The sequence below is a fragment of the Rhamphochromis sp. 'chilingali' genome (assembly GCF_963969265.1).
Source record: "Rhamphochromis sp. 'chilingali' genome assembly, chromosome: 20".
NCBI classification, from domain to species: domain Eukaryota; kingdom Metazoa; phylum Chordata; class Actinopteri; order Cichliformes; family Cichlidae; genus Rhamphochromis; species Rhamphochromis sp. 'chilingali'.
This window is the reverse complement of record NC_137947.1, coordinates 1713239-1725282: the sequence shown is the minus strand read 5'-3', so window position 1 is coordinate 1725282 and position 12044 is coordinate 1713239. Positions and strand designations below refer to the sequence as shown.

The 12044-nt window shown below is 40.2% G+C and overlaps 1 protein-coding gene across 3 annotated transcripts in view; it reads right to left on the bottom strand.

Annotated features, from left to right (window-relative positions):
• Nucleotides 1–8242: 8242 nt before the first annotated feature.
• birc6 (baculoviral IAP repeat containing 6) overlaps nucleotides 8243–12044 on the bottom strand; it is a 132225-nt gene continuing 128423 nt past the window's right edge. For all 3 annotated transcript variants that reach the window (XM_080869824.1, XM_080869826.1, XM_080869825.1), the window contains exon 73: nucleotides 8243–9472. In XM_080869824.1, the coding sequence (XP_080725950.1) occupies nucleotides 9293–9472 (180 nt within the window). In that variant the 3' untranslated portion in view covers nucleotides 8243–9292. The remainder of the gene's footprint in view (nucleotides 9473–12044) is intronic.

Here is a 12044-nt window from a genome sequence, read left to right as displayed (position 1 = left end):
ATGCAGAAAGTTTGTTTTAAAAACATGACAATTACTCAGGAGCACCCAACATTCAACATTTATTGCGCCATCTTAGTCATCTGAGAAACAGAAAAATCAGTGACGTAACTCATCAGGCTCACAATCCATCAAAACTCAAAAGTTGCTGGCTGTGAAACAATAAATTTGAACTTGGTCTTGAGCCCAGTTTGGGGGAAGATTAAATTCTGACCAATACTCTGGAGCAGGAGGGATTCTTGTGAATTGTGGACAGCTGGTCAACAGAACCCTCACCATGGCATGAGCTTATCAGACTTTCAACAAGATGAGATAAATACTGCTGTGTTAAAAGTAACAACATAAAGTCTGCATTATTGTAATGTATCAACGGGACACTTGCTATTTTACAAAAGTTATTCTTTACATTTGCAAAATTTTTAAACTTCATTGTGCTCAGTCACACCTGTTAGCATAAAACTTGAAATATTAAAATAGTACAAAACCTTTGATAAGTGACAGTAAAGATCAGTTTATAACAACTAAGACTTCAAACTCTTGTATTTGTCTTTGTTTACAATTGCAACAAATTCCACAGAACCAACAGCTCTGAAAATGAGTGCATGCTCCTGAAACATTTGATAATATGAATATTTCAGAAACATTAGTTTCAGTCGGCTCAATTGCAAAACAAAGGAAAAACTACTGACTTGCATGAGATAAGCATCTGCAGAGTCCACCATTATATTGTTGTTCACAGACGTTTCTTAAACCATGAACAAATGAGTAATTGTCTAATCTGGAATGTAAAGTGTAGTCATTTAGTGACATACAAAAGTGAGAATGAGAACTTGCAAGTATCAAAAAAACAAACAGTAAAATAAAAACTGTCCTTAATAACGCTAAGGCAATTGTATGCTGTGAGCATACAATTACAGTTCTGTATGGCTTTCTGCAAGAGTCTGTTTCTTGGACCATGCACTAGTGAGACGCACTGCCTTCCACCAATGTTCACGAGGACGTTCTGAATGACTTCAAAGATGCCCTTAAGTTCCTTTGGATAGTCTATGTTGAAGGTAAAAAGAAGGCCCATCAGCATGGAAATGGCACTTGAGACATCCCTCAGATTAGACAGGATTACTGCCGCCTCAAGGACAACCAACACATGGATGATGTCTTCTTCTTTCACCAACACAATGCCAACTTTCATCCTCTTAGTAAATGTGTCTTCAATACCTGTCGGCTATAAAAGGGTTCAAAGACAAGTCCCCTAAGGACTCCAAAGCGCTTTACACATCCAGTCATTCACACACATGGGTGGATGACTGAATCGTGGCTCAGGAGTTGACAGTTCGTCTTATAATTGGAAGGTTGCCGGTTCGAGCCCCGGCTCCAACAATCTCGGTTGTTGTGTCCTTGGGCAAGACACTTCACCTGCTGCCTGCTGGTGGTGGTCAGAGGGCCCGGTGGCGCCAGTGTCCGGCAGCCTCGCCTCTGTCAGTGCGCCCCAGGGTGGCTGTGGCTACAATGTAGCTGCCATCACCAGTGTGTGAATTTAAATTTACTTTTGCTAAATATTGGCTGTGCTCTAAACCAAATGTGGCTGAGAATACACGAAATGTGCAAACTGCAGCTACACTACAGGATCAGATTGTGGCTCCACAGACCATGCTTCTTTAATCAGTAAAGAGTTTATTTTTTCCTCTTATATTAACAGCATGAAAAAAGAGCATATAGACATGGCTGGACACGTTGCATAACTGGCACTGAATATCAACATCTGCTTTTACCCAGCTGCCCAATGACTCTGGGCCAGTAACCTTTAATTGCTTACCCAGTCTACACAGTCTCTTTCCAGGGTCCAGGACACTTCACCAAAGTATTGCCCCCCACAGCTGTAGCAGTGCAGCCCCTTAAATATCCTAATATCTCTGCCATTACTATATACAATATGAGAAATCAAACGTAAAGCTGAAGTGAACAGTACAGCAGCGAAATGTCAAAGACCCTGGGGAAGACATGAATAAACACAAGACACTAATAATATCAATGCTAGCTTGCCAGTTTGTTTTTCTGAAACCCAGACCATCTGCAGTGTCAAAGATCTTGTAATAATACATTTGGTGAGGAAGAAGTACACATGTTATCATGTGGCATCTATTGTTTCATTTAAAATCCACTGTGGTGCTGTCATTATTAAATTTACTAAAATAAACAATGCTAACCTTCACAGTCTTGAGAGTGTGTGAGGGATCTTCCTTTAGAAGATGAGGCCCTCTGTCTTCTTCCTTTGTGTAGTCAAAGGTCAAAGAAGTCAAAAAGAAAACAAAAGCACTTTTTAAACAGTGTTTATGAAGTTCACAGCTTTTTGATACATAATTCCATCAATAATATCAGGACATTCAAGTAGAATATGATATCCAACCTACCACCAATATACACAGATTCTGTAAAAGTTACCACACTAAATGTCCAGTTGTGAAATATGATGACAGACTTATCAGCTTTCTTTCAATGAGTTCATCAGTTGAACTGGATAACCTGAAACTTAAACAAAGGATTAGATTTCGCAGTTGAACACTTACATCATCACCGAAGCATTTTATGAGCCTAGTCAGCCCTCCTATGCCGCTCTTGATTTTGTACAGCTCCATGAACCTCTCCATATTGGTCAAGCACAGCAAAAAGGAACCCTTTCAGGTCAACAGATGTAAGACGGGCAAATTCTGCTTCAGCCTGAGCAACAGAAGAAGAGGGGTGGGGAGCACAGGCAGAATTTTAAAAAATGCTTTGAGACCCAAATTTAAGCAAACCGTCATCTGAGGCCCATTAGAGAAAACACAAACGCACAAAAGCAAACAAACAAAAAGATGCACGTTACCTGCCGTTCAGCAAACAAGGAAGTTCAGAGAACAATAAGCTCTGTCTTGAAATCTTTTAAAGTAGAATGATTGTGAAAATGACTTATGTGATGTAAAACTTTAGTAAACGTGTGATTAAAAGAACACTGAGTAAAAGGACAAGTAACAATTTCCTTATTCCTCAGATGTTTACCTTGATGAGCAACACTGCTTTAGTCCAACTGCCTCATTAAAGTTACACAACAGGCTTTTTACATTAAAGCCAGCGAGTCCATTACATACTCGCTTTTTATATCTGAAATACTGTGCACATTCTGTGTATATGTAGTGGACAGCAATTTACCCAAGAGTCCACCTCACTTAAATGACAAAGACAGATGTGATCATCTAGACCTCTGAAAAAAAATGAATGACAAACCTGCAGTTATGGATGTTATTACAACCACAAGAGCCTAAACAGTCTGCTCCACTGCTTTGTTAATGAATCATTTGTTGGTAGCACGTCTGAATATTTAGTTTATGCCACCTGCATGCGATCATCAATATTACTTCTTTAGAAGGACCCTGACACTACAATCTTTATATCATTTGTTCTACAGAGCTATTAAGCTACAATATAATCTGTGTTGTTTCCAGTATGACAAAATGCACAAATTGTAACTTACCATTTGACTCCACTGACAAAAATAAATCCCCAGCAAGTGTCCTGAGAGGACAGATGGTTTGAAAGAGGAGTGAAAGAAGCCATCTATGTCCACTGTGAGCGACCATCTTTGAACAGAGGCGGGGGTTTACGACACCAACTCTCTGCCATCTATAATCCAGTTTTGAGTTCCCTCCCAGACGCCTTAACGCCCACTCACATCCTGGGCCATCTGACCTCAGGAATTCGCATGATAAGGTGGGGCCAGGTGTCACAGTGAACTCACCCAAAACTCTGGCTGATTGGGACCCACACCCAGTTTCACACCTTGGCTCAGGCGATTAGAGGATCATTAGGGGTCCTTTTGTCCCTCTGTGGGGGGAAACTCCCACTAGGTTTATATCTGGGACTCCCCACCATTTGACCTTAGAACTGAAAAAGCTTCTCGGATGAGAGGTGAAACGTCTTCAAGCAACTTAAAGAAGTCCAGACGCTTTGCTTTGCAAGCTCCTTTGACTACGATGACCTGGATGACTGAGAACCTTCACAGACATATCAGACTGATTCCAGACAGATATGCACAAGGAGGAGGAAAAAAAAAAGAGTCCTGATCTTAATTTTACATATTCAGTCACAAAAGAAATATTGTAAATTTTGAAAATCATATCTGTCATGTGACTTGAATTATATTAAAATTTAATATACCGCTCATTTTTAATTGATGTTTGCTGCAGGGATTGCATTTGCTTCATTCCACTTTGAAAAGATTCAACAAAATAAGCAATTTTCCCAAACCTTTGTGTGCAGTTGTTTTACTGCTCAAACTCCTTATTTAGCTTCCTATTCGTACAGGTTTTGGGCCCCACTATAGTCGAAAGAGTCTAGGTTTTAAAGGGTTTATACATGAAGTACTGCACTTTTTTGGTCAACACATCCATTCCATTTGTAAGAACATTTGTATCCTTAGAGATGTGCTTTCAGCTGCTTCACAGTGTCGTACTATATTTCTTACTATTTCTGTGCAATGAAAACTAGCACCACAAATTCTCTCATCATGTTTATTCATATTTAAAGTAAAGCTAAGATATGCTTGCAGAAATAATTACATAAATAAAAATCCCAAGATGCAATTTCATGTATTATTTTAAATAATCAGACAAATGAATTCCTAAATTACTAAAACAAAATAAAACATTTACCAAGCGAAAATTGTTTAGTTGAGGTGCCTCTGATGACAGTGGCACATCATCAAGATACATGACATCAAATGGCATGGTGTTCTTTCTTCAGTTACAGATATTCTGTACTTAAGTGGAAGTACAAATACTAATATTAAGTTAAAATACTCAATTAACTTCTTTACTCAAGTAAAAAATTACAGGCTCTGAAATGCACTCAAAGTATGAAAGTAGGATCTCTTTGGAGGACGCCTCTATTTTTGTGTAAAGCTAACTGAACCTTTTACTATATTAACATAACAATAAAATAATATCAGTATATGCGACTACAACTTTAGTCTAACTTTTTAAAAATTCTAATTATGCTAAGCTTGCCTCCGAAGAAAAAGAGGAAAATAAACATCTATTTTCTGTTGCCTACGTTGTAGAGGGTAACTGCCTCAAACGGGTGGGATTCAGCACGTGGGGAACACTAAACTGGTTGTAATGGCTCAGTGTGAGGAAAAGAATCATAACCCCGAACCCCAGTAGATTTTCTTAGTGTACAGGCTGTGATCAACTGACCTGTTGCTCTTTGTCGATGTACACAGCTTAATTCAACCAGATATCAGCAGATGTTTCAGGAGTTGTCCTGGTCAATGGTCCTAATCTAATAATCATCATTAAAGGTCCAAATGAATCTCTGCAACACTTGATGTAACCTTACTCTCACCATGAAACCAAAGCCACTGTGTACCAATGTACTGTAAATCCATCACAGTGCAGCAAACTAACCTGCTCATCCTGCACTAACCTGCAGAGGATTTTCATGCAGCCTTTAAATAACAGTTAGCCTACCTCGGTCTGATTTGCAGCACGTTTTACTATATGAAAAAAAATCCCATAATGTCACATGTAATTTAAAAACATAAGGACCTACACACTGAACACTCCTTACCTTTAAATCTGGATATGGTAAAACTCTTCGTTGGATGTTGGCTTCATTTTGTGTTGACATGATTCCATACTGCTTTAATAAATTTGAGGTGTGGACTGCTGGTGTTGCATTGTGTTTTTAATACAGCATTGACAGTGTTTGGCATTACTTTCATGCTGAAGAATGGAGCCCTCGTTAATCAAATGCTTTCCTTTTGATGGATCAAAACCCGACAGTACTTTTTAACATTCATAATTTCATTAATGTTGACAAGATCTCCAACATCACCGGCTGAAATGGAGCCTCAAAACATGACAGAACCTCCGGTGTTTTACAGATGGCTGCAGACACTCACTGCTGGATCTCTCTCTGAACATATTGTTAATGGACTGAACCAAAATTCTTACATTTGGATTCATCACTCCATAACACCCGTTGCCCCTGATTTTCAGTCCAGATCACATGTAATTGGGAGGATAAATGGCCTGTTCTCCAATGGTCCACCTAGAGTGACTCTCATAAGTGAACAAAAGACATAAGTGAACAGTACACTTGCTTGGCACCCACTATAACTATTTTTTCCCAGTAACACTACTACTACTGATAAAAATAACAAGTTTAATATTTTTTGCATGTGAGAGTGTCAATTCTTGATTATTCATATCAAAGATAAATTACTGTACAAAAACAGTTTCATGTGAACTGGGCACTGATGACAGGGCATTTTAACAGTGTTCAGGCTGGCCTGAAGGACACTACTCAGGCTCTGAACATGGCAGCACACAAACACATCCCAAGCACCAGATCCACAGAGGCAGGAGTCTACCATAGCCAACAGATGTGCAGACTGTGCCCTGGAGACTGCTCAACACATAGTAGCAGCATGTAAGAACCAAGCTGGGCCCATATACAGAGTGCCACAACAGAGTACAGGAAATGTATGTATGTACGTAAATGGTAAATGGACTGGTTCTTAAATAGCACTTTACACAACTTCCTCCATTGGCACAAGCATTTTTTTCTGTGCTTGAGTGCTTTCCATTTTTTATTCACACTCCAATTGATGCATTTGGGAGCAACTTGGGGTTACCCAAGAATATTTGACATGTAGACTAGTACCCAGGGATTGTACCACCAACCTTGCAATTAGTAGATGACCTGCTCTACGTCCTACGCTACAGCCACGTTATATACATACATATATACAAACTTTCTTTTTTCTCCCAGGGATTTTTTCATCACTTTGTACTGTTATTAAAAACAGCATTAACGTGCAACAGTGGAGGTCAGGAAGAGAAAACTGCTTACAGAATTGCTAATAAAGTAAATCAGAAACCACAGTGATGGTGATTCTACCATACAGCCATACCTGAACAATATGACTTTAATGTAAGAACCAGCAGAAGAAAACTTTATGGTCTGATGCATTTTTGGTCCTAGAGTTACTGAGCTGAAACAGAAATTTATGCTTCTCAACATATCAGTGATGGACCGAAGAATATGTTCGATAAAACAGCAGCAAATTTTGGAAACATACTTTGTAAGACCTGGAATACTGAAGATGGAAGAGAATAATGATCTTAAACAATAGGTTTCACCTTGATCCTCACATCGTTCAAACGAAACATCACTGAATATCTGTGGAAAGACCTTAGAAGTACAGGCACACAAGGAGCTCCAATTTCTTATCAGCCAGTGCTAGCAAAGAGGATGGACCAAAATCCTCCAAACAGGACCTGAAAGAGTCTCAGAGGTGCTTCACGAACCATTTGCAAGCTAGTTGCCAAACTTGGTATTATTAATTGTTGAGCACACAAGGTGTGTTGCTCAGATAAGATGTAGGCAGTATCAGGTTCTATATCAGGGGTCTTAAACTCCAGTCCTCGAAGGCTGGAGGCCTGAAACTTTTCCATGTGTCCCTGTTGCAACACATCTAAATACAATTAAGTCATTAGGAAGACTCTATCGAACTTGAGTGCATGCTGAGGTGGCCATTCAGCTATTTGATTCATGTTACAGCAGCTCATGAGTGAATGAACATAGTGCAATAAAGTACTTTTAGAAGTAGATTTTTCCAAACACTTACATTTACTAGAGTGGGGTTAGGGGTTGCCACTTCAGCATGCACTCAAGTTCTATACTCTTGCCAATGACCTAATTTTCCCAGGGGTTGCACCATAGCTTTATAGCACATACAGCAGGGAGTTGTGCACCCCTGGCGTAGGTGCTATTAAGAGCTGGACTTGCCCAGATCACCACAGAGCAGTGTCAAAACCAGCCAGTAACATAAGCTACACCCTTGCATGTGCTGCAGTCAGTTCTTTTTTCCATTTGATTTTTCAAACTTCTCTCTTCAATGACTTTTCAGTCAAACTCATCAACAAGTCTGCATACCAACCTGTAATTGTTAACTAAATTAGGCAAAGATACCCTAGTAGAGAAGAACTGGAGGTTTCATTTGAAAATTCTTCTCTAAATTCCTGCTTTTTGGATCTCAGCCCAGGTTTTCCTGAGTAAGCTACTCAAATCCCCAAGTTTTCATAAAATGTTCTGAGAATCTCAGTCTCCCTGTTCGACATGGTCTCCAGTTGTTTTCCCCTAACACGCTTTCTAAATCAGGCGCTGGGAAATACAGAGGAAAAAAAAAAAAAGCATTCAGTCAGTCACATACTTTCAAGCTCCATTTAATGTCCTAGCAAAAGGAGAATGTGACTGCCCTAAAGAGTGAGTAAAATAGAAAGTGCATTTTTTGTTCACTGGAGTTCAACATAAAAAAGATCAAAGAAGTTTCTTTTATGTCAATGGAGCAGAATATTCTTAATTTTGTAGAAATAGCAAAAGAAATCAGTAAAATCAGTTGGGAGCATTTGGTGGTATGGTGTAGATCAAAGGCACATCACAGCTTTGTATCTCACTGGGGATTGTTGCACACGCACAGAAAACACACATACACATGCAAAAGCCTTCAAAGTACATTGCCCCTGTGGCTCTGACGCAGTCTTGCTGTGATCTACAGTCATGTCGATGGAAAGCGGTCATGGAGGAGTTCTGAGAGGCAACAAATGTTTATCCAGAGCATGGTGCTTTTAATTTGGAGCCTGTAAAAGTGATAACATAGCATTTAAGAATGTCCATCTGAACCTTATTCAAGTGGATATGATCCTAGAGAACGCAGACGAGCATGAGCAGAGGGGCTTTTTTAAAAATCTCGGATTGTGTTACCTGTGTGTGCGTTTTTTTGTGTTTTTTTAGGATCCTTAAAGACCAGTACATCCTTGGTTACAACTGTTCTTGCTCTAACAGTCCAAAAAAAAAAAAGGAAACGAACATTCAGTAAACATTCTTCTCTTAAGGTAGTTCCCTTATATAATCTGTAATCTTCCTCTGCCGTGTATACATAAACAAGTTTAATAACATACCAATCAGTGGTTATTTCACAATTGGAAAAAGCACAAAATGTTTACACTCCTTTACAGGTAAATAAAAGTTTCCGTCAACTCTTTAATAAAGGCGTAGCATAGATCAGAGTTCCTCTTGTCGCCTTCGCGTCCCCTCGTTCTCTGCTATTCTAGTTAGACCTTTACATACAAATATGGACAAAGTGATGGCTCGTGCTCTGAAGCCACCAAGTCTATGAAAGAGGAGGAAGATGATAAGGAAGAGGAGGGTAAGGGCTGGAGATGCTGGAAGGGTAAGGAAGGGGGCAGGTGGGAAGGGCTCATAGCTGGCCCTCACTGCAGTGGCTGTCCTGACTGCCACCGGGCTTTTCTGTGTCCTGACTGGGTAGCTCTTTGAGGATGAGGGCGCTGCTCTTCTCTGTAAACTCATCACCGTCGGGCTCCAGTCCGTCAGGGCAGGGCAGCTTCAGGAGCTCCTCTCTGAGCTGAGCTGTGTGTCTCTGCACAAGAGATGAATTAGTGTTAGAATCCTGGTTACTTCTTTGGCCTTAATTTGTTTTCCCACGTCTCACGTGAAGAGTTCAAAGGTGGCTATTGTAACAATTTTGAAACCATTTGGGACAAAATTTAACAGCGAAACAAACCCGAACAACAAATCGTGACATTCCTATTTACGTTGAAAGAGGACAATGATGAAAAAATGATACCCGAGTCTTGGTACTGAAAATATTGAGAAGGAGACTTTTCCAATAAACTGCCACTAAAGTTGTACACCAGGGAGGGACCAATGTTCTAATGGGTTTTTGCCATGCTAGTATCTGTGGGGACACAGAAAACTGCAGTACCACTCCTTACGGCATCAGCTGCTCTGAGTTGGTGCTAGTTGGCTAACATGGTAAATATCTGCAAATCAGTATTTTCAAGTGGGCTGAGACTGTGCCTCTCATTGTTAAACATCTGTCTTAGTTTCTGGAAAGGTTAAGTACCACCAGACACTATCAACAGACTCCTTCTCTAACCATCTGGGTGGGCAAACAAACATTTAACCTGCTGAACAGTTTTTAAAAACTATGTTCACATCAGAGTTTTTTGCTGTCATTTTGCTTTCACTTGGAAACAAATAACTCGCATCTTTCAACAGACAAATATTTTTGTGTTTAGGGAAAGCTGGGTATTCTTGTCATCGTGAAAATGACAAACTCATTACCACCACTGACGGGCCTGAAGTCAGGCCATTATGCTCCAGCTGGCGCACCGGAGCAGCAGACGGCTCAGAATGGGGTTTCGGGAAGCAGATTTCAAGATATTACTATAATTCTGTGGTGGTTATAGCAAAAATACCACAGAGGAAGAACAGCAAATGCAAATGCAAATGCAAATGCAAATGCAAAAAAAAAAAAAAACGAGCAACAGCTTTACTTGTGTCAATGATGAAGTGGATTGCTCACGCCAAGTAAAAGATAAGCACAATGACCCGTTTATGCTCACTGCTGTCACCACATTACAATTGCTGGTCTGCAGCATGATCTGCTGTCATTTCGACTTGCCATGGACCTTTTATAACTACCTCTTGTAACTTGTGGCACATAGAGTGAATGGGCTGGGGAGGCAAAAGTGTGATTTGGCTGGTCCTTTCTGTTATTTTAGTGATATATCAAATCGGAGCTCAGAGATTCACAAAATACAGAGTGGGAGATGCTTTGTCTGAGCTATGACACCCAGACCAAGTGTGCAGCAAGTCTGGCTGGAGTGAATCTGATCACCGTGAACTAAGCTCCATGTACATTTTATAGTTTACATGTCTGCGAGTCAGCTAGGGTCCACTTGGGTCTGACTTACATAAATTTTGTCTTTAGAAATTGAGCAATCGTCTCTGAACCGGCCAGTGTTTCTGTGACCGCAGAGAATTTAGATTATATTGCACCAACTCCACACGGGTACTTAAAGCAGACTTCAACTGCCTATATTAGTAACAAGTAGAGCTGGGCGATATATCGAGTTTTTAAAACATATCGATATATTTTTATACGAGATATAAGATGTGACAATATCCTTTATATCGATATAGTCTATGTTACGTTATAATTATAGTTGTGGAGCCGCAAGTTTGCCTCTCTTTCGTCCACTTTTGTCTCTACGCAACGTTACTCCGCCTCGCCTTCACTGAAGACAACTCCCCCTCCTACCCCATCGCTTCACGTGCAGGCAGCGACAAGACGGACACGGCAAATCTCCGTTAACGAGTTACTGCGCATCGCCCCATGCGTGGGGCTGGACGGCGTCAACGTGCTAACGAGCTAAACATGCTAACGAGCTAACAGCGCTAACCCTAAAATCCTTTCATTCTCTCAAAAGTTGATAGCGCGCCTTATGTATGAATTCTGGTTGTGCTTGGTGGCCGCGAACCGATTTTATATGGTACACGGCGTTCAGCAATCTGTCAAAAATGTTTGAGTACGACTTTGGTAAGCTACGGAGCTGCACCGCTTGATAGATTGTCGGCGCATTACGGCTACCGAGGAGCTTCGCGGAGTGATACGTACTGTGCATCAACGTAATATTACCGTATTGTGTGTGTGTATAAGGACCATAAATGGCACCTGTAAGAGACGTGGTTATGAAGCGGATCTCAAACTCCAGGCTATCAGTCACACAGTAAAACTTGGGAACAGAGCAGCTGTGAAATCTGTCTGTCTTTGTTATTATGCTCAGCGTCTTTTAGTTTACATTTTGACTGCACAATTGTGAGCTCTTTGTTTAGCACAAAAACAACCTTGTTTTCTTTTATTTATGGAGCATTATTATTTAATGAATGCTCATAATTTAATTTTGAGTAATTTTTCATGTACATCTGTGCTGTATGTTAATAAAAGTGCCTGTGTGACATCTGGGACACAGCTTTGACTAAGAACTCTTTTTGTTCTTACTTTATGGCTTAAAAAAAATATCGAGATATATATCTTATATCGCCATCCAGCTAAAAAATATCGAGATATGAATTTTGGGTCATATCGCCCAGCCCTAGTAACAAGTACCCATGCTTTGTGTCACCACCTGTCCGTGACCTCAACA